The sequence below is a fragment of the Monodelphis domestica genome, chromosome 5 (genome assembly GCF_027887165.1).
Source record: "Monodelphis domestica isolate mMonDom1 chromosome 5, mMonDom1.pri, whole genome shotgun sequence".
Lineage (NCBI taxonomy): Eukaryota > Metazoa > Chordata > Mammalia > Didelphimorphia > Didelphidae > Monodelphis > Monodelphis domestica.
The window spans coordinates 236,479,454-236,497,047 of NC_077231.1; the positions used below are offsets into that span (position 1 = coordinate 236,479,454).

At 33.5% G+C, this 17,594-nt stretch overlaps 1 protein-coding gene across 18 annotated transcripts in view; it reads left to right on the top strand.

Moving 5' to 3' along the window:
- Positions 1–17,594, top strand: part of DNAJB6 (DnaJ heat shock protein family (Hsp40) member B6) — a 116,966-nt gene that overhangs the window by 32,471 nt on the left and 66,901 nt on the right. For 16 of the 18 annotated variants that reach the window (XR_008912368.1, XR_008912367.1, XM_056799977.1 and 13 more), the window contains 4 exons: positions 2,718–2,808; positions 4,729–4,838; positions 12,097–12,165; positions 13,693–13,803. Coding sequence is in view for 16 of the 18 variants with exons in the window: in XM_056799977.1 (XP_056655955.1) it covers positions 2,744–2,808; positions 4,729–4,838; positions 12,097–12,165; positions 13,693–13,803 (355 nt within the window). In the remaining 2 variants the exon portion in view is untranslated. Of the gene's footprint in view, positions 1–2,717; positions 2,809–4,728; positions 4,839–12,096; positions 12,166–13,692; positions 13,804–16,385; positions 16,491–17,594 lie in introns of all 18 variants that reach the window. The other 2 variants (XM_007504682.3, XM_007504681.3) reach the window with 2 other exon arrangements.

Consider the following 17,594-nt stretch of genomic DNA (forward strand, 5'->3'; position numbering starts at 1 on the left):
ATTTATGTTCTATTGTTTTTATTTGTCACATAATTTCCCAATTGCATTTTAATCTGGTTCTTTTGGCCTGTCTTGGGTTGACACCTGATCCTAGTATAAGCCACTAAAATGTGCAAAGTAATAAGCAATTAAATCTATATTATAGCATATAATCTGTAGTTACATTGTTTGGATTTATATTTATAGAGAATAAATCTAATCTGTTCATTTTGTTAATTTATAGGACAGTACTTGTTCTCATTTTAAAAAACAAATTTCTCTTTGTGATAGAGTACTTTGTATTTGGACGATCACTTTTATTGAGATCAGTTTGACATTGTTTTTGTCAAGTAATTTCTTTTTACAAATAATCTTTTGGTTACCTATGATTTTTAGATCATATGTTTTCATGAGATAACTAGTTATAAATATTTTTTTCATATTCAGAGTTAGCAGTCCAGAAGAAAAAATAGAAGCAAAATAAGATATGAAAAATAAAAGATGACTCATTATTTTGGCATTCTATTTCATTTGAGGTTAGGATAACAGTATTTGGAATTAAAAAATGAATGTGATTCACATATGACTTTTGAGGTCATAAGTCTTGATTTGAATTTTTCCAAAAAGGGATAAGTCAGATGATTTTATGTAGAAGTGATTAGCTGATAGATCAAGACTTAGTACCTGGTTTGGGAATGAACCTGTGAGAATTTAGCTAATTGGACGAAAGAGATTATTTTGAGTACCAAAAAAAGCAGATAATTTTTTTTAAGTTTCTCTGTAGTTCACAATGGAGATTTAGCTAGTTTAGATGGAGTTTGAGGAAGCTGAGATAAAGGACAAATCCACAGAAGTGACATGTTACCTACAATAATTTTTAGGCAACAGGAAAATTCTTATAAAAAACATTTTAAGATGTTAGGTAATGACTCATGATTAATTTGTAGCTAACACTGTCATCTTTTAGCTTTTTTATTATTATATCACTTCACCTTGAGCTCTTGGAAAGATTGCCCTTGATTTTTTTCCTTGTGACCAGAGGAAGCACACCCTCGAGGCATAGCACCAGTTTTTTGTTTAGTGCCACCCCTGTAATAGCCACAAGGGACCTAATATAACATAGGTGCCCAGGTAAAGATTTTTTTTGGGAGAGAAAAATCAATTTATGATAGCTGTCTATATCCCCAAACCCAGGAACCTGGAAACTAAGAAAATTGGTGTTGATATCTTACCTGCCTTTGTGGGCAGAGATTGTGTCACAGATTTCTCCCTAGATCCAATATTACTTGCACACATTAGATGATTTGTGAATAGTGAGAGACATCTCCTAACAAAAGATGAAGATAGAGTGACTGTTGGAAGAGAGGTTGGGTATATTTAGGGTAAGAAGTGAGGGTTCCTGAGAATTTGGTTAATTCCCTGAAATTTAGCTATTTTGACTTAAAATTGATTCTGAACATCTGCTCCTCCATCTCATCCCATCTCCTCTTTCTTGGATCTTTGCATTGGTTGACCGCCAGGCTTGGAATGTACATTACCTTCACTATAGTTTTTTAGAATCCTTAGTTTTCTTATTCAAAGACTACATACACAGAGCTTCTCTGATTCTCCATCAACCCTGTTCCCCTCTCTCCAATCTTTTGGTGTATCCTTTCCCCAAATTATCTTGCATTTATTTTTAAAAAATATTTCTGAGTATATACTTAACTATATATATTCCCTTTAACATTATAATGAAACCTTTTTGAGGGTGGGGACTGTATCTTATCTTTCTATCCCTAATATTTAATGTCAATCATTTTCCTACTTGGCTGCTGAAGTCTGACCATCTTAATCCTCTACTCAGTCAACTCCCATCCATGGTGTCCAGTTACCTTTAGGATAAAATATAAAATGCATTTCATTAATTTCATTTTATTATTCATTATATTATTTAATATATTTCATTCATATAAATTGTTGGCATTTCAAAGCTCAAGCACTTGGGTTCCTTCCTACCTTTCCCTTATGCCTGATTCCCTCCTAACTAAGATTTAGCCATACTGACCTACTTACTGTTCCTTCCACATTCCATTTTGACTCTTCCTTTGTACTAGGTCACCTCTGTGCTGGATGTTTCCATGATCCCTCACCTTCTACATCCTTCCTTGACCTCCAAAACCCAGATTAACTCTTACCTTTAGAAAGTCTTTTTATTACCCTTGCCCAAAGAAATTCTGAAGGGTCTACTCAGACTGCATCTATATTTCTTATGTACATAGCTGTTTTCTGTGTTGTATATCCCATGAGAATGTGAGTCCTTGAGAGTAGGAGCCAATTTTGGCCCTTTGTATCCTTACCACTTAGCACAGATGGTAAATGCTTAATAAATGCTTGTTATTTGAGACTTAACTCCTGCCTCTCTAGCTGCAGGATTCTCTGAGCATTCAATTCAGGGTATGTGCCAGCTTGTGATCAAGCTTGGGGTCTCCCTAAATTATTATCAGTTTAGTTCAGGTTCTAAAGTATTATAGCAAGCAAAGAAGATAAACATTTTTGAATTTTGTTTCCTTAGCCATTATGATTTTTAACTTTACCATTGGGCCTAAGATTAAAGATAAGCAGTATTGGTTACTAAGTAACTTAAGGCTTCTCTACTGTCAATGAAAAAGGGCCATTAACATTGGGGTGAAATAACTCTTTAACCCGCCAATTTAAAAATTATGATCTTGTTGTTCACAAAATATTTTTAATTTCAGGACTTGTTACAACAAACTATTAAAACATGGTGGATTACTATGAAGTTCTAGGTGTGCAGAGACATGCCTCACCCGAGGATATTAAAAAGGCGTAAGTATTCTTTTTATTGCCTTGAAATAAAGTTTCATTAGAATGTCTTTTTAGGTGAACATTTAACCTTGTTTTAAAATGCTTTGAGTTAAGGGCCATACAAGTAAAATTTTACTTTAAGTAGATTCAGTGATGATATACTTATTTGGCTTTGTCATATATTGATTATGTACATCTGCTAAGCAAAGCCCTGATTACCTTAGATGAATAAACTGGTTAATTCTTTAGTTTTTTAAAAAACTTTTTTTGTCTTAGGTAGGCAAGAAGGGCCAGGGTTAGGCAAAAGGTAGTGACTTGCTTACCCAGGATTACACAGCTAAGAAGTGACTGAGGTAGATTTGAACTTGGGTTCTCCTGACTTCCTCATTGTATTCTTAAAAACCATTTTCCCTTGTGTGATCCTGGGCAAATCACTTAACATGGGGGGATTCTCCCCCACCCCCAGTGCATAGCCCTTACCACTGCCTTAGAAACAATACACAGTAGATAAGAACTTAAGGGTTTAAAAAAAATTCCCTGTTTTGCTGAAAGGATACCCTTGTAATTGATTTTAATAGATGATTTTTTTGAAAACAACTATATTTCAGCATATGTCAGGAGAAAACTACCTGAAAAAATATTTTAATTAGAAATTTAGAATATAAAGAAACAAGGTTATGTTGTCCTACTATAGTTTGGATAGTGGTGATTGACAGGGAAATATCAAATTGAATCAGGAGAGACTGGTTGGTGCACTATAGTTTCAGAACAGTTGTAGACACAAAGTTATATGTAGCACTAATTATAGGAGTAATTTGTATCCAAATTGATTATGAAATAATGCTTGCACCAACACAGTTATGGACTGTGTTCAAAATCCATTTGGACATAGCTGGGAAATGGATGAAAAAGAACATTCAAAGAATATGTTCTGCAGGAAACTTAAATAGTTCTGTGATAAGAGAATGGGCAAAAAAAAGAATGAATTTCAGTGACTGATAGTTTCAGGGAATAATCAATAATATATTTCAGTTATTTTGAGTATTAAAAGTAAGAGGTTTTTAGATCTTAGAACAAGAGAATCTAAAAGGTACTTGGGTATTTTGTCAGTTACATAGTAAACTATACTGAATTTACCTAAGTGGAATTAATTTGTATTGGACTAGGAAAGTAGGGGGTAGAGCCTCATCACTCCTGGAATCTAGAACTTAATGGGATAAGAATCTCATTGGTTAGTTCCCTAGACCTTCTTTCTCCATAACTTACATAAATATTTGCCATTTGTGGCATTGTTTTGTGCATTTAATCCCCATATCTTGATGTACCACATTTCCTCAGGCACTATCGAGCTTCCATACTTTGATACATTGAATTGGCACCTCTACCCTTTCTTTTCTTTTCTCTACCGTTTTCTTTCCTGAAAGGAAAACTCCCTCTGATACACTGTGATGACCCTTTATTTTCACAGATCTATCATGTGTCAGAGGTAGGTCTTGAACATAGATTTTTTTGTGTCCTAAGGCCAACCAGTCTCCTATCTCAGTATATCAGGCTGTCTGACATTTTTGATTTATAGTTCATTTCTTTTATTGTTGGAGAAATGACAAGCATTTTGATTTTAAAAATTGTTGTCATAACTATCCTACAAACTGTCATCTCTGAAATGTTTTATTTCCTTTAAAATATATTATCTTTGGAGGTAAATTGAGTTTTTAAAAAACCCTTATCTTTAGTCTTAGAATCAATGCTAAAAGACCAGTAAGAGCCAGGCAATCGGGGGTTAAATGACTTGCCTAGGGTCACAACATCTAGGCTTAGTCTGAGGTCAAGTTCAAACCTAGGACCTTGCCTTTCTATCCACTGAGCCAATTAGCTTCCCCAGGCAAATTGCTTTTACACATTCCTGTGTATTAAACATCTTTGTACTTCTGCTTGTTCTAGGTATCGTAAATTAGCACTTAAGTGGCACCCGGATAAAAATCCTGAAAATAAAGAAGAAGCTGAAAGGAGATTCAAACAAGTAGCTGAGGCGTATGAAGTGTTATCAGATGGTAAGTACTGCAGAACTGCAGTTTAATGGATTGATAGTGAAGAAAATGGCATGGTAATTTTTTTCAGTAGATTTTTGTCATCAGAGGAAAGCAATGATAAAGTTCTAAAACTTCTGATTTCAAGAAGTTAGGAAATTTTGATAGGATCTAAGTTTGTCAACATTGTAGACAATGTGATTTGGCCAGTAACAGTTATGAATGGTGTAAAATAGTGGTTTTGTTTCATAGGTAATATGGTGATAGACAATTTAAAAACAATGCTCACCATCTCTGTGGTATTTAAGAAAAATAATATGGACCATTGGAATTTCTCTCCCACAGTTTTATTTGGTCTCTATTTGTGAAAGATAATTAATAATAGGAAATATATCTACTGTTAGCAGTTTATGCTCCATAAATGTTTTAATCAATTATATTAAGCTTGTTGAGACTGAAAGAATAGTGCTTTCTTTGATTAGCCTTTAGAATTACCTCACAATTATCAAAACGATTTGATTATATTTAGATTCTGTTTTATATTTTATACTATAGTGACACTTATTTCATAATAAATGCTCTTTTGATATTTTATAAGTTGTCTTTGTTATTTAGTACAGAAGATAAATAAACATTGAAAAATAACCATGTAAAGTAAATCTACAAGATTTTTCTTACATCTTTCTAGACTTTGTGGTATCATAATGAGATGGTGATAGACCCTTAGAATAAAACTATTCATACGAAGTTTGCATCTATAGTCTCTCTCTTGTCCTCTATTGTCCATCTTAAAATCAACATTATGTATTCTAAGGCAAAAGATTGTTAAGGGCTAGGCAGTGGGGATTAAGTGACTTGCCCAGGGCCATATACTTAGGAAGTGTCTGTGACCAGAGCCTCCCATCTCCAGACCTAGTTCTGAATCCATTGAACCACTTAGGTACCCTTGGGTATATAGTCTTAAATGTCTCAGTTGTTGAGGTGAATTATTTATGGTTTGTTTCAATTCAAAATGATTCAATAAATTCTAGCTTCTTGTTTTTCACTTCTTTTGTAGTGATAGTAGTGGTAACAGTGGTGATGATGGTGGTATGTATGTGTACTTAGTGTAGAAAAGACTTCAATTTTGCATATGAATATCTGAGTTCAAATCCAGCTCAAAATTTTTTGGCTTTGTGACCAGAGACAAATAGAACCTCTGTTTTTTCATCCTAAATGGAAACAGTACTTTGTACATATTTAAAAGATACTGTATTTTTCAGAAATCCTTACCAACCAAATATAACTGCAAGTGAGGATTTTATCCTCTTTTTTGGAGACAATTATAAAATAACATTTTGGAGCTATTGCTCTATAGCAGAGGTTGTTAGATCATATGGATTTGCTCTACTTCCTGATTGGTCTGTGAGCTAAGAATGGTTTTGATTATATTTAGGACTGGTAGTTGGCTGACCCCTGTCCTATATTTACCCTTAAAAAAAAAAGCAAAGCAGAGTTAATACTTGCATGCACACAGAAGTATTTTTATAGTCAATATAGATTCTGGTGGGTTTTTTCCCCACTTACCTGGTAAGCTTGTGTTATATATTTTTTATTAAAAGCTCTTGAGCATATCATTCCTATGTGTTAGAATTGCTAAAGATAAATGGCTTTCCAGATCTTATTGTTCCATTATATATTGCATTTTGGGATGATTTTTACAGAAGTTGGCTGTGCTTTTTGTCACTACTTTTATATTTGCACAGAGGCTCAGATTTAGCAACCTTATCTCATGTCTCACTGTGCTCCGTGCACGTAATTGTTATTTGCCAAACAACAATCTGAGAACTGTTGCCATATATTCTTAGGCAATGGAAAAGTATAGTTTTGCTATATTTTCTTGTACTTAAAACATGCCAGACAACTTATAGTTAGGGATTTATTGATCTTTTTGGAGATTTTATTTTTGGGCAATCGATTAGTGTTGACAAACATCCTTGATTTATTATAGATATTTTAGGTCCCCCTTTTGAATTGTTTATTAGTCTGAATATCACATTATAGAATCTCTACAGGAATTTCTAGTTTTGGGGTAGGTAGCCTTCACTCTGGAATCCTCTGATCCTGCCCAGATAATCATTTAGCATCCTCCACCTCAACCCCACTTCTTTTCTATTTCCTATCTTTTTCTCTCCTTTTTTGTTGTTTAGCCTCCTAGTTTTATCCTCTATATCTGTTGGTGGTTTTGGATTTGGGGCAGCTAGCTGGCCCATGGATAGTGCCAGGAAGACTCATCTTGCTGAGTTCAATGTCTGACATATATACTAGCTGTGTGACCCTGGACAAGCCACTTAACCTTGCTTGCCTCAGTTTCTTCCTTTGTAAAATGAGCTGGAAAAGGAAATGGTAAGCCACTCCAGTAACCCTGCCAAGAGAACCCCAAATGGTGTCACAAAGTGCTAGACACAGTTGAAAGAACTGAACAAAAGCTGTAACAAAACCATGAAGTTAATTAGGCTACTGACTCCTGCTGTAGGACAAAGATTCTTGTGACACATTTTGAAAAGAATCATGGCCCTGTTGATGGTACTGCACTGTCTTCAGCATAGTGTAGAGAAATTCCTTATCTTTTTTCATTCTACTTATATTGATGGAAAATAAAAAATTGCTATGAAATATGTAGCACACAGATAGTTTATTCTTTTTATTTTTGTAAAGATAATTTATTTTGCCAATTATATGCAATAGCAGTTTTTTTCATAAGTTTTCTGAAGCTTTAATTTCTAAATTGTTTCCCTCCTTTTCTGTCCTTCCCAGAGATGGTAAGCATTACATTACCCAATCTACATTAATTGCACTGGTAGTTTATTGCAGGAAAGTCAATGCCAAATATTTAGTCTTGGTTCTGCATTGGGATAGAAATTTCATTTTTGACAGTTCCCTCTCAGATTACTACATGACTTTGATAATATAAATATAATTCTTGTATTTTAGGATTAAATATTAAATAATGGTGTTCTGCCATTAATGATATGTCTGCAAACTTTTATAATCTTAATTGGACCCTCATAGTAGCAAAGCAATTTTTCTGTTCCCCTGTAATTATTTTCTCATTTACCACAGGGATTGTTTTAAAACTTTCTCTTTCAAGCTTTCCTACTCATGCTCCTCTCTTACCTTCATATCTTTTCTTCTTTATTCCCCCATCTTCACTTGTTCCCCTGCCTTCCTTTTGAGTCCAGGGCCGCCCCCCGTGCCCCTCCCCCCATTCCTCCTAATTTTTTCCTTTTCCTCTTCTCTCCTCCCCTCCCTACCTCTTGCCCTCTTAAGAATTGGTCCGATTTAATCTCCAGACCTCATCCTCTGCCATTGCAGCTTAATCCTAACATAATGGTTCATCACTATGCCTGCAATCTGAATTCTCTCCCACCAGTTGAAAACCCTGACTGTTCTTACTTACTTCAAGTTCAAACTTACTGTTCTTGATAGATTCTTTAACTGCCCTTTTGTTGAAAAAGTTGTTCTATATTCTGTGCCTCCACAATTTTCTCTATCATCTAATTCCCTCTCTCCCTCCCCAAATCTAGCTTCTGACTTAATCATTTATCTGAAAATTCTTTTCAAAGTTATTTGTGATTTCTTTTTAAACAAGCCTAATAATCTCTTCTTAGTTCTTCTTGACCTCCCTGCAGAGTTTTGCAGTTGATTTGACCACTTGATTACTCTCCTTTCTAGGTTTTTGTGTCATGTATCTCCCTCATTCTACCTGTATGAACTTTTGTCTTCAGTTTCTTGATATCTTTCATCTATGCTGGTCCCATTCAATATGAGTATTCCCTCAAAGTTCTGTCCTGGACCTTCTCTTTGCCATCTCTACTTTTACTTGGTGATCTCTTCAGGTGCCAGGGGTTCAAATGTCATTTCTGTGCAGGTGCCTCCAACATCTATACCTGGTCTCCTAAGAACTCTGTAATTACGTATCCCTCCGTCAGAATATTCTATTGACATCTCAAACTCAACATTCCCAAATCTTAAATTTTCTCCTTCACCCACTTCATCCTTTTGAATTTCCCCACTAGTAATGAGGCAGCACGATTCTTTCAAGTCATCCAGGTTTTGCAACTTTAATATCGTTCAGTTTGAGTTGTCAAATACCATTTCTATCTCACAACATCTTATAAAGTTTTATTTTTTTTATGCCCATAGCTGTCATCCTTGTTCAGACCATGGTTACCTCTCACCCTGAACCATTCAAGTAGTTTCCCAAGATTTCCTAACCTTATCTATCCCCACCCTAATCTATTCTCTACATAATTTCTAAAGTAGTTTCCTTGAAGTATAGTTCTGTCCATGTTCATCCCCTTTTCCTGACTCAGTGTATACCAATGTTTCCCTGTTAATTATAGAATCAAAGCTATTTACAACCCTTTCTTCTTGTTTTCTTACAAATTACTACCCTCTAAGCAGTTGACTATCTAACCACATTGACTTCACATATCATATATACTATCTCCATTCTCTTTTTGTGTTCCATTACTGAAATCATCTCCCTTCTCTACCTCTTAAAAGTTTTACCTTTTTTCAGGACTTAGATCAAATACCTTGCTTCAGCAAAAATCCCTTTTCTAATAGTCATCTCAGCCTCTCTATATGCTCTTCTTCCCCCTAGAACCTTCCCTCCCTTATGTGCCTCTCTTGTCTCCTCCATTGGAATGTGAGCTGCTTCAAGTTGGAGAACTTTTTCACTTTTTCTTTGTATACTTATCACTTAGCACAGTGCTTTAGGCTATACTTAGTAAATTTTTGTTGCTTTTGAGGAGGTGGGAGTGCAGGGACAGCTAACAGTTAATGTTGACTTTTTTTTTTGTTAGGAGGATGTTTTATTCTTCTAGTGAACTAGTAAGATGATTTGTATTTGACTTTCATTTCTTGTCAAACAAAAAGCATTTTATTAACCATTTACTCACTATACTTAAATTCTCGTAGAATATTCTGAGGTATATAAAAATGTTATGACTTCAGAACATCTGTATTAAATTGATGATACTTAAGCATCCCCAAGTATATTTCCTCAATATATAAAACACTGATGTAATTTCAAGGTTACCACTGCCAGCATCTGGAAAATCGTTGTGAAAGATGACTAATTAGGAAGGGGGGGGCAAGGAAGAAATAAATATTTATTTAGCACCTATACTGCCCTAAACACTTCACAGATATTATCTTATGAATTGGGACACATTTAATACATTATTGATAGAGTTGTAAACCGATAAAATTATTCTGGAGAGCAATGTGGGACCACACCTAAAAGACCTATAAAACTATGCATACTATTTCATCCAGCATTACCACTACTGGGTCTATATCCCAAAGAGAATAGAGATAGGGGAAAAGGACCTATTTACAGAAAAATATTTTAGTAGCTCAATTTGTAGTGTCAAAGAACTAGAAACCGAGGGAGTGTCCATTTGTTAAGGAATGACTGAATAAGTTGTGTTATATGGTTATAATGGAATACTGTTTTGCCATAAGGAATGATGAACAGGAAGAGTTCAGGAAAACCTGGAAAGACTTGTATGAACTGATTCAAAGTAAATTGAGCAGAACTTTGTATAAGCAGTAACAGAAATATTGTATGAAGATCAGCTGTGAAGGACTAAACTATCAGCAAAACATGGTCCCAAGATTATCCCAAAGGAGTTATGATTAAATAGTGCTATACCAGTCAGAGAATGACCTGTTAAGAGTGTGATTTCAAATGGAAGCATGCTATCTTTCATATTTCCATTATAAATTTTTTTATTGTATCTTTGATATGTCTTCTGCCATGGTGTGGGGAATATGGTACATTGCATAAAAGCACTAATGTAACATATAACAAACCATTTCCTTCCTGGGTGGGAGGAGGGATCTGTGAGCAAGGAGAGACTCTTGACTGACAGAATATCAGAACACAATTGTAAAAAATTGCTTTTATATGTAATTTATTTTTATTTTTAATCTTTTTACTTTTAAAAATTATTTTTAAAAAATTTCCATGGTTCTAATATGTTTTTTCCCTCCTTTCATCCTTTCCCCCTTCTGGAGTTGACAAGCAATTCCACTGAGTTATATTATCACTCTAATCCATTCCCATATTCATTTTTGTAAAAGTAATTTAAAATCAAAACCCCAAATCACATGTTCATATGAACATCTACATGTAATTTAAAAAGAGAGAAAGTTAAAGAAAACCAAACATCTCATTGGATCCTCAACATTCCTGCAGGGACTCCATTTTATAGGTGAGGGAATTAAGGGAATTGGCTAATATAAAACAACTAGTTAGTGTTTGAGGTCAGATTTGAACTCCAAGGTTCTCTTGATTCTAGGCCCATTGCTATATCCCACCTAACTATTTCTTTGTCTACCAAAGATAAATGTATGTAATTTTTGAGTAATTTTTTCCTAATGCTCATGAATTGATTTAAGATTCAGAATATGTATTATGCTGATTTTTCTCTAGTCAAGCAACAGTATTTATAGCTAACTAGGTCTAGGAACAATATTAGAAAACTACTTTTGTTGTATGTTGTATGCTTTACTACACCTGATAAAGTAAATCTGCTCTGTTTAATTATCACCTAATTAGATTATCAAAGAAAAGGTGAATGTAGTTATGAATTTTATTTACAACTGGAGTTAGCCAAAATTTCATAAGTCCTTTATATTTCGTTTTGATATTTTAATTATGATAAATCTATGAGAATCCTCAGAAATTTATTTCAGTTTTACAAAGGGAAGACACTCTTAAGAAATTTTTTTAAGAGCATATTTTTGCTGTTGATTTTTCTGTGTAAGTTTAGATTTTGGAGAATTCAAGTTAACCATTTTTCCAAATTAGTTCAAATATAAAAGAAACCTAAGAAAATTTCAAAGTATTTTCTATATAGTATCTGACTTAGGTTCAAAGGAGATACTATATAGAAAATACTTTGAAATTTTCTTAGGTTTCTTTTATATTTTCATTAATTGTGAATTGGAACATTTAAAAAAGATGATTACTTGATGGTTTTTGTTTCCTTTGATTACTTGTTTTTTCCTGAACTTTATATCAGTTATTTGGAAATTCAGTAGTATTTAAAACTTATACATATATGTGTGTGTGTGTGTGTGTGTGTGTATTATATATATATATATATATATATACATATATGGATGCTTAAGAATAATATATAACTGGGGAAATAACTTTCTCATTGCTTTTGAGGAGGAAAAGGATAGATATCTCACCTTTATTATTTTTTCTTTCAATGTTTAGCTAAAAAACGAGACATGTATGACAAATATGGAAAAGAAGGATTAAATGGCGGAGGTGGAGGAGGAGGAGGTATGTAGACATTCCACACCAAAAAATGCCTTCCCCTCAATTTGAATTTGACTTTCAAATTATATTGATGTTTAGATAAGGCCATACGCCTAACCTCCAAATTTTACTGTAATTTGCTATTAATGTTCCTTTTAAGCTATGATTAATTTATAAACATGTATACTCCATGATTATAAATGAGTAGGTATTAGAAATGTTGATGTACATAGCCAGATATTTTTCTTTAAAAATTTGTTATTGATAATGCCTGAACTTCATTTTCAACTAGATCTTTCCTCACTTTCAAGACATCACTTGTAACAAAACATTTAAAAAGAAAAATGAGGAAAGAAAGCTTGCCAATAAAACCAAAAAATAGAATTGTTAAAAAACTCATAGTAACTCGATTCTAAAAAAGCATAGAGTGGCATCTTCCCAACTCTTATTTGAATCTACACTTGGTCAATCATTATACAGTTCTTGATTTTTAAACTTAAAATATGTTTTGTCCATATAGTTTTAATGTCTGTTCTTTGGGAGAAACCCTGGTAATTGAGTTTTTATTTTTGATCAATTTAGAAGAATTTTTCTTTAGAAGAGTAGAAAATATGTATGCCACAAATTTTTCATTAAATTGTAATCTTGATGACTCCTCCTAGCCCATGCTACTATATAAGAAGTCCAAGACAGTTCTTTAAACATAAAATTAAAAGTCTCTAAACTTAAAACTATAATTGTTGACATATTTCATTAGTATGAAATTGAACAATTTTCCTGAGGGAAGTAGAGCTCATACTTGAGAGTTTTTCCAGGCATTCTTACCCCTACTGCTTATCGTTGCCCTCCTTCATTCCTCTTAACTCATCAGTCTTTTCAGTACCTCTTTTTCAGAAGGCCATGTACACTGTCCTTGCCTTTATAGGAAACAAATGACTAAATAAAAATATTTTGAAAACTGGAGAAATCTTCTGGAGCTCTTCTGTTCCCCACATGTGAATTTTAATGAGAGCATTCTGAAGATACATTATTTGGTGTTTTTATATTATAAGCTTTTAAAAACACACAATTCAAAGTACAGAAAGCAAAATAGATGAAACTATTGTAAAATCCATGCTATTTTGGAGTGAAACAAAAAAATAGTGGGGTCTTGGTTTCATTCTAAGAATAAAACAAAAAATCTAATCGCTTAAAATTTTGCTTAATCCTTTGTGACCATGAAATACATGAATCATGAGTGTATAAACTTCTCTTGATCATATAAAAATGTGTTGAAAGTTATATGAATTATAGCTATTAATAAGATGAATGTGATAGCTTTCCATCTCTACTGTAATGTGTAAAATCTACTCCTGTATAAATTAAGACTGGACATTTTAAAACAAATTACTAACTTTTGTCAATTTAAGACAAGTTCAAATTTATGAATTGACTAAGTGTTACTGACTTCCATGTAGCATTTTATCTGTGCCATGTGTTCTCAAATAACATACTATATAATAGTATACTTATAATTATAAGCTCATTAATTTTCTTAAATAATTTCTATAGGAGGAAGTCATTTTGAAAATCCATTTGAATATGGATTCACATTCCGGAACCCAGATGATGTCTTTAGGGAATTTTTTGGTGGAAGGGACCCATTTTCATTTGACTTCTTTGGTAAGCTATTGTTTGTGGTGCTGTATCTCTGAAATAATGGCACTGTATACAAAATTTTATAATGATTCTCAGGATTTATTTAATCAAGTTCTTTTCACTTGAATTATGCTAATGTTTTATGCCTTTCTATGAAAAATTTATGGGAAATTTCTTACCTTCATTTTACTTTTGCCTATGTAATAGAGTTTCTGATTTATAACATAGATGCCATGTTTTTAAGAATGTTGAAAGTTATAAAATACCAATTTAAATTTCTTTTGTCAGTGTATAAGTGGGGAAACTTTTATAAGGATTCAGGTGTTTTGTATATGTTGGTTCTTATTTGGAAAATAGGTTCTTGGGTTGTATACGCTTGTCATAGAAACCTTAAGCAATAGCTTAGATATTTTTCAGAGGCAGAAGAATATATTAGTCTGACCTACCAATAAATACTCTTCTTTTTCTATGTATGGTGTAATATGATCATTGGGTACAGTTTTTTGAAAAGGAGGGTGGGAATAAGACATCACCAGATTCAGATCCTAGAGGTGTTCTTTTAAGTGAGAAAATAGTTTTATAATGGGAGATAGTGTTTGATTAGGTTGCTTCTTCCTTGGTAGAATTATGGACTTATGATCAAAATAGGTGTGTCGTTTATCTTTGTTACTTTCTAACATATCCCTGAATTATTATATTAAAGAAATGTTTACTAAGCGCCAATTCTGCAAAGAACTGTGCTTTGACTATCTCTCAAGGCTTGTCAGGTACCTGATGTTAGTCAGCATTTTGCTTTTAGAGCGTCTTCCCGCTTTTGCAGTTGGCTGTTTGAACCAATGTCAGGGTGTTCAAATGCATGCACTGCTTGTGTTGGAGGTCAGGGTTGAAATTTGTGCTGCTGCAGCCACTTTTGTCTTCTGGCTCATTGAAGGGGAAACACATCCTGTGTTTTCCCCTCATTTCCCGGGAGCCTGATTGGAGAAAGTGATCACCATCTGGAAACCCCCCAAGAGGGAAACAAGAAGAACAATTCTGTCTACAAAGAATACAGGGGAAAACAAGTGGAGCCCCCTGCCCATCGTAGGCACAGAAGAGGAATTAAATCACCATCGCTTCCGGTAGGTAATAGGTTTTATTTATGGTGCAACTCGGCAACATGTCCTAGTGTGGGGATGGAAGGCAATTCCAGCTTTTACTATCACGCTCCCACGCTTGTATTTTTAAAAAACCTGATAGGAAAAGGAAAAATAGTAGTAATTTTTTGCTTTCTTTTATACATGTAAGAGCCAAAGACCAAGTACATATAGAAAAGGGGCTAATTATTTACAACAGTGGTTCTCAACCTTTCTAATGCCCTGACCCCGCAATACAGTTCCTCATGTTGCAGTGACCCCAAACCAAAACATTATTTTGGTGGCTACTTCAAAACTAATTTTGCTACAGTTACGATTCGGGACATAAATACTTGATATGCATTATGTATTCTCATTGCTACAAATCGAGAGGTTGAGAACTGCCGATTTACAAGAGGGAAGCACAGTGAGTAGATAGGGAACTTGTTTGTCCTGTTATGAAGGATGGTCATGTCTTAGCTTTGATTACAAGTATAAATATATATGAATACTAAGATTGAGTATATCCGAATGTCCCAATATGTGAAACTTTCAATAAATTTATATTTGAATCTTTACATTATATAATTTAAGCCAGAACTTTGTTCAAAGAAATTATTAAGATAGATGATAGTAATATAGTGAACTAGGATTAGTAATTACTAATTATTCTGTCAGTATACGTTTTTATGTATCTTGCTGTCTTTAGCTATAATACGAGTACTTTAGCTGCTTATTTTTCTTAGGGTAATAATAAGATGGGGAAAGACTTTTTTTGGTTGGATTGTACCTAAAGTAATGAGTGGGGAGCCCAATTTTTGTGAAAACTATTAATACTTTGAATTCTCCTGTCTTGGAGTGGGTAACTTGGAGGTAGGGGAATTAGGCTAAGTTCCTATTTAGTTCTACTTCTGTCATCAGGCTTGTTGAATATGGTTTATCTTTTATGATATGAAAAAAAGAGTGAGAAGTGTCATTCATTAATGACTAGTTTCATTTTAACTCTGTCTTGATTTTCATTTAGGAGAAAAAAGAGGTTTTGTAATTATGTCAATTTAGTCAAGAAAGACCTCTTTCTAACTTGTTTTCCTTGAGTAATTTCTTTGGTTGAGGATTTAAAAAAATTATATTATTTTTATGTTATATGTAAGATAAGATTCTATAACTATAACAATTTATGTTATTGCCAAGGAAGATTAGTGTTTATATGCATAGATATATCATTAAAAGAATGAAACTATAAGAAAAAATAATTGGTAGTAAAGAGAAATTATATATTACATGTAAATGAAGACCTTCAAGGAAACAGCCAATTTTGTAATTTTAATAGTAGAATACCCAGGCTTCCTTTTTCTTAAATACATTTTTGGGTAATTATTTCCTACTATAACTTGTTTTTAATATCCCTTTATTAACTTACCATTGCCTGCCCACTTTTTTTATTTATGACTTATATTAGTTTGGCAGTGACACTTCTTCAATCCATTCTTATAGGTCTTCTAGGTGGCTTCCATTTTCAGTCATTAAGGATTTACGCAAGGGAAAAGAGGATGCTTGATGGCTTCCACGTGTATGAAGTAACTGTTCGTCCTACAGGTGGTATGTTTAGTGTAGATTTGGGTGAATTCAGGGATTCTCAGCCTTATTTAGAATTGTGTGGTTTTTTGTTGTTGATATTTCCATGATGCAGGAGATTTTTGTTATCCACAAAGCTATATGAATTAACAATTTTTCCCTGTTGGATATTATTTAATTTTAATCTTGATTCCTTCCACAAATCAACTTTTGAAATTTCTTCCTAGTGCTCTGGATGTGTGCATGCCTGTGCATAAATAACACATTTCTTTGCAAATCTGAAACCACCAGGCAAACTTTTGAATTTTTCAAAATTATATTATCAGCACCTAGAATACTATATATCCTGCTACTAGGTGCCCTGCATCATAAGTGGTGTGGAAAATTAACTAGATTAGGAAGAAAAGCAAACCCTTTTCGTTGAAAAATTTAGAGTAGAACTTAGGTAGAAAGAGCAAGGGAAGATTGAAGGGGATATATTTAAGGACATGATACACGTGGTAGGCAGCAATTCTCTTTTTATTGAGTACAACAGTATAAATAGAAGTTTAAATTATGTCAATAAACAATTAGGTTAGTCATGAGGATGAACTTTCTGACTCAAAAGTTGATCAGGAACTATGTTTCCAATGGAGCTTTAGAGATTCAGGTTTATTTTTTAAGGTAATTCTGAAACCTTTTCTATTAAAGGGATGGCTACCTTTATGGTGATGAACTAGATGGCCTAACTTTAAATCATCTATAGACTGATAATAAAATTTAAACACATTTTGTACATTTTTTTTATCAAGATGTTATTAGCCACTAAATACCTTAATAATGATGTCCTTGATGGTACCACTTTTAATTTTTCAAAATTTTATTGATTAATTTAGAATATTTTTCCACGGTTACATTATTCATGGCCATCCCTATCCTCCCATGCCCCCTCCAACCCCCCAGCTGATGGAGCAATTCCATTGGGTTTTACATGCATCATTGTTCAAAACCCATTTCCATATCATTAATATTTGCAGTAGTGTCATTCAAAGTCAAAATCCCCAATCATATCCTCATCAAGTGATCAATCATATGCTTTTCTTCTGCATTTCTACTCCCTCAGTTCTTTACTCTGGATGTGGATAGCCT